At 39.8% G+C, this 19,262-nt stretch overlaps 2 protein-coding genes and 1 long non-coding RNA gene across 6 annotated transcripts in view; 1 reads left to right on the forward strand and 2 right to left on the reverse strand.

Moving 5' to 3' along the window:
- Positions 1 to 149: 149 nt before the first annotated feature.
- Positions 150 to 2,900, reverse strand: TMCO2 (transmembrane and coiled-coil domains 2). Its single transcript, XM_001503332.5, has 2 exons — positions 2,564 to 2,900; positions 150 to 550 (listed from the first exon to the last, which is right to left on the reverse strand). Exons 1-2 carry the CDS (start codon positions 2,798 to 2,800, stop codon positions 236 to 238), a joined length of 552 nt encoding a protein of 183 aa, XP_001503382.1. The 5' UTR covers positions 2,801 to 2,900; the 3' UTR covers positions 150 to 235.
- LOC138923184 (uncharacterized) lies at positions 1,312 to 7,540 on the forward strand. Its single transcript, XR_011436438.1, has 3 exons — positions 1,312 to 1,441; positions 6,233 to 6,304; positions 7,403 to 7,540. It is a non-coding gene; the product is annotated as an uncharacterized lncRNA (long non-coding RNA).
- A 2,561-nt stretch (positions 7,541 to 10,101) lies between these two features.
- RLF (RLF zinc finger) overlaps positions 10,102 to 19,262 on the reverse strand; it is a 71,895-nt gene continuing 62,734 nt past the window's right edge. For all 4 annotated transcript variants that reach the window (XM_001916449.6, XM_070260236.1, XM_070260237.1 and 1 more), the window contains 2 exons: positions 18,823 to 18,964; positions 10,102 to 15,035 (listed from right to left, as the gene is read on the reverse strand). In XM_001916449.6, coding sequence (XP_001916484.1) covers positions 10,383 to 15,035; positions 18,823 to 18,964 — 4,795 coding nt within the window. In that variant the 3' untranslated portion in view covers positions 10,102 to 10,382. The remainder of the gene's footprint in view (positions 15,036 to 18,822; positions 18,965 to 19,262) is intronic.

Raw genomic sequence — 19,262 nt, forward strand, 5'->3', positions numbered from 1 at the left:
GGCGATCCTTTCCTGTAGTGCTGCCGCAGTCTCCAGCCTACCAAGCGGGCACCACAATACCAGACGTTTTTAACCACCCATAAACACATCACACTACCACAGACACAAGAAGTTAGGCCCTGGTGGATAGAGAGCCAGTCCTTGCAGGGTAATTTCAGTATAGTTGTCTATCTTTATTGATACACCACCGCACACATGAGGGAAACAGTGCTTTTCTGGAAAAGATTGGAGTCCATCACATTTCGGATGTGGAAGTAAACCCTGATGTGGGCAAGGGACTCTGGCAGTCGGAGCAGCTGCAGTAGGGCTCAGAGGAGCAATCCCTCTTCACGGAAGGTATTTGGGAACTGATCATCCCCTCCAGGTCCTTCACTTTGGTTTCCACCATCTGAAGTTTTTTCAGAATTTTCTCTTGCAGACCCAAGGACAGGAAGAGCTTATTGTCTTGACTCGGGAGAACAGTTCCTTCTGGGTTGACCAGAAAAGCCTGAAAAAAATCTGAGCCCTTCTTGTAAAGCTTGTAGAGAGTGATTACAAAAAGCAGTATTCTCTAAAATAAAACAGAAGTTGAACGTTACTTGTTTATTCATGTGAAATGCCACGGTTTACTATAGATGCAAAATAAAATGAAAACCTAATAGTAACAATAATCCCTCATTCCTATGCCAAGCCTCCTGTTTAACAAAACATCTGCACATCTATTTTGTTTTTTGGTCTTCACCACAAAACAGAGTGGCAGGCAGGTCAGGGATTATTATTTGCATTTAACTAATAAAGACTATAATAATAGATACCATTTGCTGAAATTTTGCCACATGCAGGGGCTCTGTGCTAGGAGTTTCCTTGCCTATGCATGACCTATTTATGTAGAAAAAACAGAACTGAATAACCATTTAGATAATTTCCAGTTTGGACTCCGTGGTTGTCTAAGGTCATATACTTGGAAACGGTAGAGGCAGGACTGGAATCCAGGAATTCTGACTTCCATGTTTGTTCTCTCAGAACACAGTGGTCTGAAAAACTGGACTTCCTGGTCATGAAAAAATTTTTTTTACTATACTAAGATAGATTCCTGCCAGGATAAGAAAAAACCAATCATCTTTTTTTTTTTTAATAGTAACTGGCACTGTTTATTGAGTACTTATTATGTGCTAAGCTTTATACCACATCTCCTTTAATCCTCACAAGAACTCTGAGGAAGGCACTGTTAGCAAACCCCATCTTATAGATAAGGATCGGGTTTAGAGCATGTTTGTTCTCAGGTCACACAGCAAGTGATGAAACCAAGATTGAAGCCCCAGAAATCTGACCCGAGAGCCCATGCTATTTACCACTCATTATACTACCTCTTTTTCTTGGCCGAGGTGTTCAGTGGGCTGTGAATTCATCTTTGTGATTGAGCTAAACATTAACCAAACAAGAGAAGAACCCAGAATTACAGGTAAGAGTTTGCCTTTTTGCCTTATATTCTACTAGCTAACTGAAATTGGTGTATATGAATATGTATACACACATATCCCTATTGGGGATAGAGTTCAGCTGGATTATATCAAATGAAATTTTGGAGAACTGAATTTGGAATCCTAAAAATTGGGTTCAAATCTCAGCTTTTATGTGCTTTGACATTCTATGTCAACTTAGATAGGTGATAACCAAGTTCCCTCGCCTACAAAATGGAGATGATAATCCCTGCCCTGCCTACCACGCAGGGTTTTCAGAGGTTAAGAGAATGCATGTGACCACAATTCCTCAACAGGAATGACATATGAAAATAAGTGAATGCTACGAAATGATCCGGTAATAACTTCTCTCAGCATTTATCAAGCAAACCAGTCACCCTTTAAGAAAGTCTCCTTTAAATCCTACCTCCTTAAATTTCCACTAAACCTCAATGCACATCAGTTACCTTGTTTGTCATATGAAAATAAACTCTACCCATTTCATGGAATTATTGGGATTCTCATAGCATTTTGACTATACAGTAAATACAGCTATTATTATTGGTGATTAAACAGATGTAAAATCCTAAATGTTTCTCATAATCCCAATGATACTCCTACTCCCAAAAAGAGCCCTTGTATATTTATAGAGCCCTATCTTGTCAAACCAAGTAAATAATGAAAACATCGCGATGACCACATGAATGTACATGCCTCCTCATCAGTTACAGAGCAGTGGCACCGTGAGAACAGAAAGGCCAAACCCAAGATCCCAGTTATACTCCTATTAAAGGTACCCCACATGGTGTCTGGCACATAGAAGACACTCAAAGATGAATAAGTGATTCAACAAATTTGGGGGTAATGCTGCCTTCTCAGGTTATGAACCTGTTTGTTTCATCTATTTTAAGACAAGCCAAAGACCATTGTGAGAAAGAGCATTTTTATGCTCAAAATCTAATTGGTAGAAGTTTTTAAGGATAGCCTAGTTTCAACCAAGAGAGACAAGGGTTCACCCTTGCTCATCTGATGGTCTTAAAACTGAGTGGCAGCAATATGGGAGAGAACTAATCATATTTCAATTTGTAACTATTTAAATTTCTCTGTAACAAAAAGAGTATAACCTGAATTGACCGAACACTTTGTTTCCATAAGGCATATACTCCTACTCCCAACAAAATCAAAAAGAAAATCCCCAGGACAACTTGCAGAGCCGGAGCAAGATTATCTAGTGGCCCCAAATTTGTTTGCTGAGGCACACTAGTCTCTCCCAGAAGAGTTGCTTGTAGCCAATTCCATATTGAGCTCAGAGAGAGATAATCCGTGATGGTGTTCCAGATAGAAGATGAAGATGTTGACATTTCAGTAAGACAGCAGCTCCAGGAACTACATGTGCAGAGGCTTCAGGAACCTAGATATGAGCTAGGGAGAGTAGCCTGGGAGCCGGGGTGTTCTGGAGTCATTGTGAGCTGTGCTCTGTGATGTCACTGTTCCAAAGGTCAGCTTGCTTCCCACTCACCCAGTGAAACTTCCCACTCAAAACCAACCAGGCACTGGCCTGGGTTTGCACTTCAGTCACATTGCTTTCTCTGATCTTTCGCAAGTCCTAGCTCTAGCACAGTACTGTCCAACAGAACTTTCTGCAATGATGGAAATGTTCTGTGTCTGCTCTGTCCAACTGTGGTAGCTACTAGTCACTTGAAATGTGGATGTGTGGCTGAGGAACTGAATTTTACATTTAATTTAATTTTAATTCAATTGAAGTAGCCTCATGTGGCTAGTGGCTACCCTCCTGGAGAGTGAAATTATAGAACATTTCCAACAATCCATGGAATGGACAGTTATTATTTTCACATGACGAATGAGAAAGCTGAGGTTCGGTGGAGATTTGAGGAGATGCGCTTAAAGAGGGCTTTCCTAAAGAGTGAATAGTTTACCCGGGAAATGTGGAGGGAGGCTATTAATGGATCATTTTGTAGTATTCCCCTCTTTCATATGTCACTATTGTTTAGAAAGTGTGATTTGGGAAGGCTTTTAACATATTTGAGCCTCATTTTCCTCATCTTTTTATAGATGGGGATTCCACCTCCTTCACAAGGTTTATATTAGGAACAAATGGTATAATTTTCTAAGCACTTTGTGAACACTAGCTATCTGCACCATAACCTATGTGATATGTTATCAAATCAATTATTTACTGACTAGTACGTATTTACTCAGCAAGGAAAATATAAAATGTATGATGTGTTCCCCAAAAGCTTAATGAAAAAAACATAGTTCACACACCAGTGTATAATCTAAATTGTAAGATCCACTACAAGGACAGCAAGAATTCAGAGGAGGGTTTGCACCGAGAGGAGGGGTACAATAAGGAAGGAGAGAAAGGCCCAGTTATGACAAGTAGTTTTCAGAAAAATATTGTCTGATGCTATTCCAACTTGGTCCTTCTGGTTGACTGAGACAGAGAACATGAATTTGGGAAGCCTGGGGGAGAAGAAATTACAGTTTTGTTCTTGCAAAAGGAGGAGGTATGGCAAGTCATTTGATGTATTAGAGACACATCCAGAAAATGGAGTCCAGAATGCTGTTGGAAATATATAGTACTTACGTCAGGGTGAAATGACCTCCTGATTTAGGAGTGACTGCTACTGATGTTAAACCCACAGTCTGCTAGTGACTGACCAGAGCCAGAATCCTCTCTAGCAAGGAATAAAAGTTATTCAGAAAAGACTTGGGACTGTAACAGATTAAACGTAGGTCAGAAACCATTAAAGAATGGTAACCAGAAACTTTTTCGAGAAAGATAGGGTTGTGAGAACTGAATCACTACCCAACTCCCTACACTAGATTAGATCCTGGTTACATGGCACCTTAGACTTCACTTTCAAAGCTCTTAAAACTATTAGTTACTTGTGCAATTTTGTTTTAATATGTCTTCTCTATTGTAAACTCAAGGAAGACAGGGACTATGTCCATTTGACTCCTGTATCCCCAATGCTTGGCACATAGCAGGTGTTAAAAAAAGAATATATAATATATATATATATATATATATATATACACACACACACATATTGTGCATGTGTGTGAGGAAGATTGTCACTGAGCTAACATCTGTACCAACCTCCATTTTGTATGTGGGACACCGCCACATTATGGCTTCATGAGTGGTGTGTAGGTCTGTGCCTGGATCCGAACCTGTGAACCCCAGGCGACCAAAGCTGAGCACGTAAACTTAACCACTACACCGCCAGGCCAGTTCCTAACATATTTTTAAGTGAATGCAAAGTCCCTTAGAATTCCAAATATCTTTATAGCCTTAACTGTTTATTCGCCAAGTGCCTATTACCATATTTGTGTACTTGTTTATATAGAAGCTTTATAGAGTAGGTGTTAAGAGGATAGGCCTTTGGGAGTACAATGGATCTGGGTTCAAATTTTGGCTATTTGACTATTCACTAACCTTGTTACCTTGGCCAAGTTACTTAACCTGAGGTTCAATATCTTCATTTGTAAAGTGGGAGTAATTCCTACTTTGTAGAGCTGTAATGAGAATTTGATAATTTGTGTAAAAGGACCATACTATATAAATAGATAAGGGCAACTATTATTTGTGGTGACATTTATAACCAAATACAAGGTATTGTAAATCTCAGTAGTATAAGGTGCTTCAAAAAGAATCTAGTTCGAAAAACCCATTTATTGTTTGACCCCCTCTTGGACACCTGAATACCTCCAGTGATGAATTTCTTACTAGGGAAGGTATCTCAGCTCACCTTTAAATAGTGTCATCCTCCATCTATCCATCCAGCCAGGCATCACTCAGTCACCTCCACTCAGTAATCTTCCACATCATGTCCTATTTGGACTTTTTGATTTATGCACTGCAATTCATGACTTATGCAACACCTACTTTCAAGACTTCAGTAGGGGAGCCGGCCCCGTGGCTAAGTGGTTAAGTTTGTGCACTCCTCTTCAATGGCCTGGGGCTTCGCTGGTTCAAATCCTGGGTGCGGACATGGCACTGCTCGTCAGGCCATGCTGAGGTGGCATCCCACATGCCACAACTAGAAGGACTACAACTAAAATATACAACTATGTACTGGGGGGATTTGGGGAGAAAAAACAGAAAAAAAAAAAAAAAAAAGATTGGCAGCAGTTCTTAGCTCAGGTGCCACTCTTTAAATTGAAAAAAAAAGCCTTCAATAGGTTCTTCATTGCCTTTTCAACAAAACCCACAATCTAAAACATGGTTACAAGGCACTAAAATACCTGGTTCTTGCTTATCTATCCAACCTTCTCTCCTTTCCTTTTCCCATTTATTCTCTCAACTGTAGCCATACTAGACTCGTCAATGTCACTAACACACCAAGCTGTTGCACCTCAAGGCCTTGGCACATAATTAGATTATCCTCTCTGTCTAATTCCTGTTGATTCTTCAGGTTTCAGTTTAAGCACTGCTTCCTTAAGGAAGTTTTTCCAGTCTGAGCTTTTTATTTTTTTGAGAAAGATTAGCCCTGAGCTAACATCTGCCACCAATCCTCCTCTTTTTGCTGAAGAAGACTGGCCCTGAGCTAACATCTGTGCCCATCTTCCTCTACTTTGTATATGGGACGCCTACCACAGCATGGCTTGCCAAGCGGGGCCATGTCCACACCCAGGATCCAAATCGGCGAACCCTGGGCCACTGAAGCAGAACGTGTGAACTAACTGCTGCACCACCGGGCCAGCCCCGGTCTGAGCTTCTTTTGCAGGACTCTGATTTAACTAATCATTTTCATTTTCCTCACTAGACTCTAATCTCCGTAACGCAGGAAACTTACTTTGTGACGTTCGACACTCTCATCCCCAGGAGCTAGCAGATGGTATGTACTCAGTAAATATTTGGCTATAGCTTTCCTGTGCCTCCTGTCTTCCTTTCCAGGCTAAACCTGCCAAATACAGGTTGACAGGTTTTTAAATCTCCTGACTATCCTGGTTACCTTCCTCAAAGTGGGCCAGACCTCCAACTGCAGTCTGTCATAGAATCTACCCCTGCAGGTGTAGACCAAGCAGGTCAGAGTAGAGTGGGCCACTCTTTCTAATCTCAGCTTTGTCATAGGAGGCTTTGCCCCTGAATTAGTATAAAGCCAGGAGGCATCACAGTCTCCTGTGGGGTGGAGAGGGGACTGGGCAAGTTTTCTGACTTTTAGAAGGTTCTTACAGAAAGAAAAACGGACTTCTTCATAGGTCACATGTTATTCACAGAAACAACATGCAGCAGTTTTCCATCTCTTTCTCAAACGAGGAAACGTCAACACTGGTTGTACGGCTGGAGTTGGATCTGCATGACCTGGCTTTTACCTACGCTTTGAACTTTATTTCCCACTATTCACTTTCACAAACAACAGAGTTTAATGACAGAACTGTGGTATTTTTGGCACTTTATTTTTTTGAGGAAGATTAGCCCTGAGCTAACATCTGCTGCCAATCCTCCTCTTTTTGCTGAGGACGACTGCCCCTGAGCTAACAGCCGTGCCCACCTTCCTCTACTTTATACGTGGGACACTGCCACAGCATGGCTTGATGAGCAGTGTGTAGGTCCACACCCAGGATCTGAACCTGTAAACCCCAGGCTGCCGAAACAGTGCACGAGAAGTTAACCACTAAGACACCACGCCAGCCCCCTTTTGGTACTTAAAATACCACCTGCAACTTTCCATTTCCCTTCCTTCACCTTAAGTTCCCCTCCCTAATATTTTCCCAGTCAGTGGAGATTGGCAGCTAGGCGCCCCCTCTTCCTAGCTTTTATCAGCTTGGCAAGACACTTCATCTCTATCTTAAGTTTTCAATCTGTCAAATAAGGATACTATCAGTACCTACTTCATGGAGTTATGAAAATTCAATAAGATAATTTTATGTACAGAGCTAAAAAAAGTGTGATTATCCTGAATTCTCACAGCACTTCCCACTTCGTGTTCTAGGTCACTGCTGATAGAACGTTTCTGCGTCTGTGAATCATCTGGAGATCTAAGATGCAGATGCTGGTCCAGAGGGTTTGGAGTGGAGCCTGACATTCTACACTTGTGACAGGCTCCTAGGTGATGCCTGTGCTGCTGGCCCACTGCCACACTTTAACAATGTTTAAGCTACTCTAGCCCTCACATTAAAAGTCCACAATGGCAGACACTTCAACAAGTTTACTTTGGTATTTTTACCTCCCAAAGCATCTGGAACTGTCTTTGAGTATGCATGTACTGAAATGTATGGTTAACGACTAACTCTGTCATCCAGTGACTATGTCCTTGGCAGTGCAGCTCAGAAATAGGCAGCCTGGGACTGACAGAGGATAGGTTGGGGACGGAATCCCCAGGAAGGCTAATCAAAAACTTTCCTCTCCATCATTCCCCACCATCTTTCACACATGTGCTCATGAACATGGGGAAACAGTGAAGCAAGAGAATTGTGGGTAAAAGGGAAAAATGAGTGTCAGCCACTCTCGATTTCCACCTATCATTTTAAGGGGCATTCTTGAATTCAAAAACTCTTTGAAATAAAGTCAGTGCCTCCAGTCTGTGCCAGGGTTGGGACAAATCCCAGAAACATCAAGTAAAAATGAGCGTACTAAAAACTTCAAAAATAACCCTTTGACCTTCTGTATTATCACATAACCACACATGCTAGTTTTAACATAAAACACTGTCTTCAGTAAAGATCAAAGGAACCAAGCTTCTCCAATCAGAATCAAAAAATGATCTTAGGATCAACTATTTAGGCTTAATTGAAGCAAACTTTCAATTGGGTTCTAAAAATTAGGGTCTGGTTCCACTGGTCCTTCCAGGGGGTTAGGAGTTAGGAGTGGCTGAATGGATATAGTTCAGTCTTAAGCAAACTACAGTTTTCTCTTGTTCTGGGCTAAAAATCTCTAGTAGGAGGAACTTAAAAAATGAGGGCACTAGTTGTTTCTCATGTTCAGATTACAGAAAAGGACCTTTCAAGATGATCACCTATACCTCCTTTTTTTTTTTTAAGGAACATTAGTCCTGAGCTAACTGCTGCCAATCCTCCTCTTTTTGCTGAGGAAGACTGGCCCTGAGCTAACATCCGTGCCCATCTTCCTCTACTTTCTATGTGGGACGCCTACCACAGCATGGCTTGCCAAGCGGTGCCATGTCCGCACCAGCGATCCGAACTGGCCAACCCCGGGCCACTGAAGCAGAACGTGCGTACTTAACCCCTGCGCCATTGGGCCGGGCCCCTCATTTTTTAAGTGAGGAAACTGAAGCTCACAGAAGAAATTAGCTCGAGGTCCCAAGAAGTCAGTAGTGGTCTCAGCCTCTAACACATTCCACTGTTTCTGCCACTTTTTCTTTCAACAGATTCTTATGTAAGACTCTTCTGTTACCTACTGAAATCTGAGCCAAAAAACAACTTGTGGATGGGGGGTGCTTTAGACTCTTAGGGTGAGGAGTTGGCAGAGTGAAAGTTCTGAAGAGCTAACAAAACAAGGAAACAAGGTGTAAGGGTCAGAGAAAAGGTCTTAAAATCCTAACCGCAGGCTCAAGAAAGGGACGTTATGAGTATCTTGAGTCATTTCATTGCTAGCTAATGAAAGTGGCTGAAAACTTCAAAAGGAACAGAGAATAAAGCTGCTGTATTTACATTGCCTTCCTTATCATTAGACCTGGATGTACCACAGTCCACTGAAACTCAACACATCCAAAAACCAAACTCAACTTGGCTTTCCACCCTCTTCCCAAAAACCCATTCCTTCCTCTTGTAATTCCACAACTGGTTGCATCACTATGAATCTTTTAAGTTTTCCTCAAAACGTATTTTTTTCACCAAAGGCTCAACAATCCTCTTTAAACTTGTCAATTTCATCTCCTCTTCCCTCTGCTGCAACTGTCGGTACAGACTCTCACCAAGTTTGCCTCAGTTACTTCAACAGTCCTTATCTACTGTTTCCATCCTCTGCCCCTCAAATCACTCATTTCAAGTGATCTATACATTATCGTTATTTTGTTTAAAATCCTTCAAAGGCTCTCAGCTGCCTATGGACTCAGTTCCGAACTCCTCAGTGTTCACGGTTTGGTTCCTGCCTACCCATTTCTACAATAACCCCATCCACCCCAGAGCCCTCCTTTTACTGCCAGCCTAATAAATTATTTGTAGGTCTCTGAAACATGACTTCGAACATCTGAATTTGCTATGCCCTTCACATTCTGCTTGGCATACCTTCTCCTTTCTACCTGGACAATTCCTGGACATCCTCTTTTGAGAGCTAGCATGACTCCTAGAGCTAATTACTCAATCTTAGAATTTTCTTTCCACAAAAATTTCAAGACAACAGTTACTCAAAAAGAAGCTTGATCTGAATGGTTTGGTTAGTAAGAAATGAAAAACTACTGGGATAAAATATAAGTGCACATTCCAGAAAATACAAGTGCAATTCCACTTTATGGGTGGCATGAAAACTCATTATGAGTAAACAAGAAATGGGTGAAAAATTGTAATTTATTGAAACTCAACTCAAAAAATATAAGATGCTGTAGTGTACAATATATTACACAAAGCACCCTCAGGTGCACATTCAAGTCAAGTAAGAACTCCGTATCCCTTTCCCTAGCCCTCCCACCCTGGGATCTTAGTATTTGTTCCATATACAATCATGCACACTTAATTTGAAAAAGGAAGCCCCAATATATTTTGATGTATTAATTAGCACCAAACAAGAGTACAGTTCCATTTTTTTTAATAAACAAAAAACCCAATCAATAAACCAACTGGAGAGCTAATGGACTCAGCCAATACTGCTGACATAGATATTATACATTCATGTAAATACACAGCCTATTCTACCCTAAAACAATGGTGTGGTTGGTTCTCAGCCTTTGTTCGAGTTGGCAACTGTCCCCATGTTGCAGTGTTGGAGCCAGTCTGTTTCTAAAACAAAATTGCTACTTAGGAACTTCCGACACAAAGCTCATCTGTCTTTTTTGTTGGAAACAAGTCTAAAATTGGTGTGGAAAACTTAGATCTTTCAAGGACAACCACTGGCCGAAGATAATGAAGCTGTTTTAAGGCAAGCTCTCCACAGTCTGTTAATGCTTTGTCCAATACGACCCTCAGGTTTTCCAAGGAAGGAACTGTTGCTGTCTCAGCTACTATTAAAGGTGGGATTGCAGTCAGGTTCTCATGAATTGTGGAGTCACTGGAAGAATGAGGTATGTCAACTTCAGGGTCATTGTCATTCACCATGTTGTTTGCCATAACAGTCCCTGTTAAGTCATTACTGGGCTGTGAAGAATTACTTAATGTTAAGTGCTCTGAAGGTTCCCAATCATCAAAATCGTCATCTTTCTCTTCACTTTCCTGAATAAATTTCAGAAATGAAGATTCAAATCCCATAGGTTTATAAGTCTTCAAATCAAATGACCTGGGCTGTGCATGCTTCCTAAAATTCTCTTTTGGGACATGGGTTAAATTTTTTACAGTGTTTTCTTGCCCTGAACTTTGCTGCCCAGTTTCTGAGTCTTTGATCCTTGGTAAAGGCAGCTGGAAACTTGTGAAGTAAGTCCCACTTTCAGTCCCATCAGAATTAGGTATGGAATTTTCTATTTTACAAGGAGGCGGCTGAACTATATTACATTGTTCCAAAGAAGTGGTTTCTGAACTATGATTACATTTCAAAGTTCCTCTGTACAGCAGAGTACCTGCATCAAATACTGGGCTGCCTTCTGTACATCCTTTCTGACCTCCATCCCTTTCACTTGGATGAAGGGAATCAATGTTCTGGACAGGTATGCCACTGTCACCTGGGGAATGGCTGTGCTTTGTGTGCTCTGATTCACAGCTCGTATTTTCTTCTTTCTTTATACAGGGCTCTGCTTCAGAAAGGGGCTCCTCTTTAATTTTGGTACCGTATTTAACACAAACGACAAGTTTTTCCATCTGTTGCTCTAAATAGGCACTACTCATCTGATGGGTACGTTTGTAATGCCTCACTATGCTGCTCTCCAGCTTCACCACAGATAAGCATCCTTGAACCATGCAGGGGTACTGAGTGTGCTCAGACTGCTCCACACACATATGGAGGGCTTCAGCTCTTGTTTTAAAACTAATTGGAGCCTTCTTTTCTTTGATTAAGCCGCATTTTTTAGCCTTAGCATTAAATGATCTCCTGGTAGTCTGATGTTCATGCCCCTGAGTATGAGCTGTTTGACACACCTTTTCACTCCTTAGCAGCCTTTCATTTGCCACTTTCTGGCTTCTAAACAGATCATCATAATAGTCCTTATGTCGGTAATATACATGTTGAGAATAATTACTGCGATGGGTGAAAATCTGGCCACAGCCATTAAGATCACAATGAATTTCATAATCTGAATGTATTTCTCCTTCAATATTATGCTGTTCCATCAAGTGGTGCTTCAACTTGCTGAAAGTATAAAAAACAGCAGGGCACTGAGGCTGGTTACAGGAAAACCTTGCCGCAGATTCAGCTTCAGAAAGCACTTTAGGCTCTTCAATCTGGTCTAGGTTATGAGAGTCACTACAGTGCTTAGCAAGAGCTTTGGAACACAGGAAGCGTTTGTTACATTCCTTATATTTGCAAGCAAATATCTTTTTACATTTGACAAGTTCCCTTTTGGTTCTTGCTTTGTCTTTCTCTAAACATAACTGTTCTTTGTTGTACTGATGTACAGTTCTGTAATGGCGAATCAAGCCTTTCAGATTGGTGAATGAGGAGTTGCAAGTTTTATGGATACAATGGAATGGTTTGTGGTATTTATTCAAAATGTAGCAGAGATTTCCTTTAGCAACAGTTCTCCTGCTACCTCTCCCCTCTCTTCCTTCTCCTTCTTCTCTATGGCTACCTATTGGTGATGAAAGATCAGATGTTTTACTTTCTGTTTCTTCACAAGATGACTCCAAATCTGTTTCTGAACTGCATTCATCCTTTTTAGAATGACAGTGTGGCTTCTCAGAGTTACTGTTGGGAACCCCTCCAAGTTCTGTAGAACAATCACCCTTCAACCTCTCTACTGAGCATGGGCCTTCATGATCACATTTTTCATTATCTAATAGTTTGTGAGTTACTCTGTCATTGCCAATTTGATGTTTATTTTTATAATGAATCCTAAGGTGTGTTTTTCTCGTAAATGACCGTTGGCAAATATGACACTGGAATGGAGAATACCGATGTTGAAACATGGTTAACTGAAGGACTTTCTCTTTTGAATAATTATGCTTTCTAAGATAATGCATTAACAAAGCCTCTCTGGTCACAAATTCATATTTGCATCCTTGAAGCTCACAGAAAAAAGGCTTAGCTGCCAACTGTGCAAGGTACTGACTTGGCATATTCTCATCTTGATTCTGAAAATTAAGGTCTGAGATAGTAGGTGAAACCGATTGAAGAGACTTAGCACCACTGGATGGGTACCCCTGCAATGACCCTGAGAAAGATCCGTGTGTTATTGAGTTTTTCAAGCTTAAATGTTTCAAGCGTAACAGAAGTTCCAACATGGTATCCTCTGTACATGGCCTTTTAGAAGCACAAATGGAAACGTCTGAGGAATAACCTTGATGTTCTCGTTTACATTTAGTATGAATATTGTGATCTAGACCTTCATCTGGGGAGTCACTGTTTGTATCTGAGCCGGGTTTAGGTTCTGCATCAAACTTTTCAGTTGTTTGATTATGTTCATTACCCAAACAGGGAAAGAGATCTTTTGTCTTTATCTTCTTCGGTTTGAAATGGTATGGATGAACCTTCCGTAGATGCTTCTGCATCCCTTTTGCGTTTTTGTATGTGGAACCACAACCATCAAAACCACAGGTAAACTTAGTCCCATCAAAACAAACTGCCACACTGGAACATTTTTCTTTTAAACTGGAGGGCACAAAGACTTTCTCATGAGATAATAATATATCCTGCATGGTTTCAGAGTGATCCAGTGTGTCAATTAACTCTTCATTCATGGAAGCTGAAGAGCTATGACTTAACTGATCACTAGAATTACTGTCACTGTTTTCTTTCAGATTTTCTGCAGTTTCTATTTGAGAACTAGCTGATCCTGCACAGAAAAGAAGATCCTCAGGTAAATGTGACTTATCAGTTTGGTCAAGTAGATGAGGCTGATCAATACAATCTTGCTTTTCACCTGCTGCAGGCTCCTCAAGTTTCACTGATTTCTTCACATCTCCATTTGAATTTTCAACATTATGCATTGAGAGGTGATTCTGGTATTCAATTTTGGAATAATAGAACTTTTTACAGCCAACAAAGTTGCATGTGTAAGACGCATCCCTAAAGTGTTGTGCTTCATGGTGGTAAAGCTGTCCCAAATCACTGAAAACAATATTACAGCCATTTAATTCACATTTATAACGCAGATCATCATGTTTTTGTTTATGGTTAAGCAGTTCATTCACTGATCCAAACCTGGCATAGCAATCTATAGATACACACATATAAGGTTGAGGACCACAATGTACTTGTTCATGCTCTCGCAGGTGAAAAGCAGACATGAAATGTCGACGACAGTAAGTACACTTCTCTCTTCTATTTTTCATATCCAAGTAGTGCTTGGCATTTTCATCATTATTTTGGTGTTCAGCTTTAAGATGCACACTTAAGTATTTAAACTGCTTAAACACACGGGAACAGTCTGTGCCAGGACATGGGTACAAATCTCTGTCTTGCAGATGGCAATCTTCTAATTTGCTGAATGTGACATATTCATGAGACTCTCCTTTGGCTTGTTCATTCAATGACTGATTTTGCTCCAGAGTTGCAGAGGGGCTCTTGGGACAAACTCCCTTTTGAGAGCCTTTCAACAGTAATTTCTTTCTAGAGCGGTCCCTTCTGCTTGGTGGCATTTTAACATGTTCCATCACATGAGGAACAAATATTTCTTTTCTCTTGAATTTTTTAATACAAACCGGACAGGTGTAAATTCCATCTTCCATATGCATCTTAGAATGATGAAGAATCCTGGCCTCTATACATTCCCGCTTACATAACAAACAGAAAAATTTATACTGAAGCCACCTCTGGTATCTTTCTGAAGAACCAATGGGTTTTTTGTCTCTTTTCTCCTTATGCTGATCGGTCAAATCTCTTCTTCTATATTGTTTATCTTCTTTACCTTCCTCATAGTCACTGAGAAATGACTCTAAAACATCTGTATCATTAATAGACATTTCATAGCCACTTAGATCATCATCAGAATCTGAGGCTTCTTGTCCTAGGAGTTGGTGGCAGTGTCGTTTTAAAGTTTTCCAGTCCCAAAATTCAGGATCAAAAGGCCAGTGGGCTTTTAAAGCTAATAAAAGCTCACATCGGAGAGAATTTGGAACTGGTGCGTTTTCTTCATCAAATTTTTGATCTGGTTGCAAATACAGTTCTTCCAACATATTAAATCCATCCAAACTGGGTTCAATTAAGAATTCTGTAAGCTGACAGGCTCGTCTAACTTCTAAATCTTCTGGCAAAAGACAAGCAATTGTTTTACAAACTGATGCCTTCATTTCTTCATCCTCACTTGATCTGAGTTGAAGAGCTCTGACACATAGTAAAATCGACACCCCAAGACCTGCATCTTGTGCCTATAAAGAAACAGGGAAGAAAGGAGTTTTTTTAAATTATGGAAACATGACATAACTTTCACTGATATATATCTTATAAACTTCTCAAAACTTTCAGAGTTCTTAAATTTTATCTTAAATCTTTCTTCCTGCAAGTTACATTTCGATCCTTCCTGTCTCAACATGCAAAGGACTGAATTATATGCTACAACCATGAACAACAACAATGTACACTAACAGAGCATCCAACTTTACAAGGCAGTGCATATTAAATCACTCCCTAACCTTCAAGGAATTTACCTATATGCCAAATGTATAAATAATAAAGCCACATGAATTCAAAGGAATTTAGGATAAATAAGGTCACTGAAGGATTCAAAAAAGAATTGTCTTAAGCTGGGTAGGAAAGATAGACCTTAAATAAATGGGTGCAAGAGGAAACATATGTATAAAAGTGAGTCTAAAATTGAACTCAATTTAAGAAACTCATGTGTCATGAACACCTGGGTGTTTTCAAAACCTTAAGGCTAAAATAATTCTCCCCATTTCCTCCCAAAAGAATTAGTACTTTATAGTTACAGGTGTACTGAATCTCAGCTTCTTACGGGAAAACAACAGAAATTAGAAAATCTCTATATAGCAGCAAGTTCTAAGAAACCAGTCAAAAATCAGAGAAAAAATCTGGTCATATGTGATAAAAAGGTAGTGCATACTAGATGACTCTTTTATGTGAGAGCTTGAAATGGAATGCAAAAGTAATACGAGCAAAGAAATGTGGGATCTATTTGGCAGAGTGGCCTAAAATGCAGTACTTAAGAACTTAGAATTTCAAGTCTTTGAACCCCAGTTTCACTACAATGACAAGTTCTTAACTCCTCTAAGCCTCAGTTTCCTCCACTGTAAAACGATAATAGTAGTGGTAGTATTAGATTTTCCTCCTAATGTTATAAAAATGAAAGAAAATAACATAAAGTGATTACTACAAAGTTGGCACATAGAAATATTCAACAGAACACCATGTAAAATAACTGAGGAAAAATTCCACCATTCAAATCAGTAATCAGTTTGCTTAGCAATTATTCTGTGTAGGGTACCATTCTAAATGCTGGGAACACAAAGAAATGATTGCCATTAATTTATAGAACCCTTACTACATCTTCAGCATTATTCTAAACATTTCATTTTTCCTTTTTCTCCCAAAGCTCCCTGGTACATAGGTGTTTATTTTTAGTTGTGGGTCATTCTAGTTGTGGCATGTGGGATGCTGCCTCAGCGTGGCCTAATGAGCAGTGCCATGTCCGCGCTCAGGATCTGAACTGGTGAAACCCTGGGCCACCAAAGCAGAGCATGCGAACTTAAGCACTTGGCCACAGGGCCAGCCCCCTTGGCATTATTCTAAATAAACTCTTTGCATACATCATCCTCATTTTATAGGTGAAAAAACGAAGGCTCAGAAGGTTAGTTGCCCAATGTCACCAGTTAGTGAGCAGAGAAGCAAGGATTAAAACAAAGTAATCTTTTCCCAAAACCTGAGTTCTTAACCACTTTACAGCTTACACTGACTCCAAAGCTTAACAGATTTGGCTATATCCCACGTGCCCTTGATACAATATGCCAAGCCACTCTTTGTTCCTTCAGCTTCCTGGTTTAAAACCTACCAATTTATTCATGTCCATCAACTTCCTCAAAATTTAGCTCCACATTCCATATCCTAATTCTGATTTGTTCACCAATACTTTTACAAGTAACTTCTTCGTATACGTGTTCAAAATGTATAATGCTATTTCTAGTTTCTTTTTTTGTTTTGAAAAGCGTTCTTAACGATGTCACAAATTTTACCCATTTCAACAAGATTAGGCTGTTTAAGAAAACCCAGGCCATCGCAGCAGAGCGCACTGAACTGAACCACTAAGACCAGTGGGGCTGGCCCAGGTGAGTGTCTTAATTTGAAAGGAATTCTACACTCACTCCTCTTCCACCTACCAGTCCATATCTTTTCTACCTTCAGGCTAAATATCATAAATGAGGATTATAGTGGAAAGTGCCCTAGACTGGAATTAAAGAGACACGGGTTCTGGTTATACAGATGGACAGCAGATTCCTTGGTCTGTGTCAGAAACTCACTTTCCCTAGTCTTCTAGCAGCTTTCCCCTTTTCTGTGGTTCCTTGTAGTAAGTAGAATTCTAAGATGACCACTAGTGACCATCACCTTTATATAATCTCCCCACCTTGAGTGTAAACGGAACTGTAAATATGTTATGCTATCTAGCAAAAGGGACTTTACATATGTAATTAAGGCCTCAAATCAGTTGATCTAAAGACAGGTAGATTACCGAGGTGGGCCTGACCTAATCACTCGAGTCCTTTAAATCTAGGTCTGGAAGTCAGACATGGAGGAGGTCAGATTCAAAGGAGGATTCCCTTGGCCTTTGCTGGCTTAAAAACGAAGGCATGGAATGAGGGAGGCTTCTAGGAGCTGAAAACAGACCATGGCTGACAACTAACAAGAAAATGAGGACCTTAGAACTACAATTGAAAGGATTCTGTCAACAGTAAAATTGAGCTTAGACGTGAATTTTCCAAAGAGCGTATATGTAAAAACTCAGCCTAGCTGACACTTCAATTTCAGCCTTGTGATACTCTGAGTAGCAAACTGTGCCACATTGTGCTGGACTTCTGCCCTACAAAACTGTGAGCTAATAACGGGTGCTGTTTTAAGTACTAAGTTTGTGGTAATTAGTTACGCAGCAACATAAAACTAATATTTCCCTTGAAGATTAAAAAATAAAACAAAACATTTTAAAGGCCAGCTGTAACACTAATTTTTTTAAACAAGGCAAGTTCTATAATTACTTGAACACGTTCTTTCTGTGATAGGAAACACAACCTCATTCATAGGGATTAGAAATAATTATCACCTAACTTATCTGACCATGAATTTGCTTCTGATAACTGTTTTATCTTTTTATATCTTCACTGGAGAAGGCTAGATCAACATATTTCAAATAAAGTACAGGATATAGAAGGTTGCGTTAAAGGAGATGGGGAGTATCAAAGATACAACTGTGCCTTGACTTTAGTATAATCATCCCTTAGATGTTGTCAAAGAAGTAACCCATAGAACATACCCACGAGCCATTATAGATATGGGTATACAGAGCTCAGTCAGGAAGAGATACTAAAAACAAAACAAAAATACAGCATGGCATAAGATTAATCCCAAATCTCTGGGCTGGTAGTCTTAGCATACGTCTATAGGGCTGAACTCAAAAAACAAGGTTTTATATATGGCACTTCATTCCATTTTAGGAAATAGTTATTTCCTAAAAATATCTAACTTGTTTTCTATTTGCACAGAAGTTTACAATTGTGTACAGTCAATTCTGGAACTGTTCTATTACTCCAAAACCTAGAAAGGGTATTACTCCATCCTCAAGGAGTTGAAAAATACAATTATATTTTCTTCATTTATAATTATTACATTAATTGGCAAAGAAACATGCATGTAAGATACAGAACACCGTTCTAGAAAAAGCAGATAAAGGGCAGTGAAGGTGACAGCCAAGAAACATAATCTTCCTTTCCTCCAGTGGTCTGTCACTTCAAATCACTATTTTCCATTAAGAAAAATTGTAGGTTCCTAAGAAGTCAATCTGTAGAAACAGCAAGATATGTCCAAGTCCATAATCTTACTAAACCCCATCATTTCCCATTTTCCCTTATCTAAAAGTAGCTGCCTGGCAGAAGTTATCTCCCTACTAATTTCTTGCCTCCAGGACGATCAGCATAAAAAGCATAAATTACTCACTTCAGTTTGTATAACTCGAATCAGGCAAAACAAATGCTGCTGTGTTTTAGCTATGACACCAAACTGACGACAGCGCTCCAAAAACGTGTCTAAAGAAGGGTCGATTCTTCTTTGCAGTTTACTCCAAAAGAGAGTCAATTCCCTAGAAAAACAAAGATTAAGGTCAAACATATAAAGCAACTAGTATTTGTTACTCACCTCCCCATCCCATTTTTGGTTTGTAAAAATTAAGCTGACAGTAGAGTAAACAAAAACTAGAAGAAAAAGCTGTCTATATTCCCTACTGCTTCCTTACAAACTGGTAAAATTGTTAAGAATCCTCCTTGAAAATCTCCCTACTTCCTTATTCTTTTGTGTCTAGGGAAAAATAAAACAGACTACTTCCACTATGCTGACATTTTAAAAGACTTCTTAGATCTCATCTTGTTCCAAAAAGGTTT

The sequence above is a fragment of the Equus caballus genome, chromosome 2 (assembly GCF_041296265.1).
Source record: "Equus caballus isolate H_3958 breed thoroughbred chromosome 2, TB-T2T, whole genome shotgun sequence".
Lineage (NCBI taxonomy): Eukaryota > Metazoa > Chordata > Mammalia > Perissodactyla > Equidae > Equus > Equus caballus.

Excerpts from the sequence above, each read along its gene's own strand:
- TMCO2 (XM_001503332.5), bottom strand. The coding sequence starts at position 2,800 with ATGTCAACATCTTCATCTTCTATCTGGAACACCATCACGGATTATCTC. Across the intron at positions 551-2,563 it reads AAAGTGTTCGGTCAATTCAG|AGAATACTGCTTTTTGTAAT; the intron begins GTTATACTCTTT and ends GTTTTATTTTAG.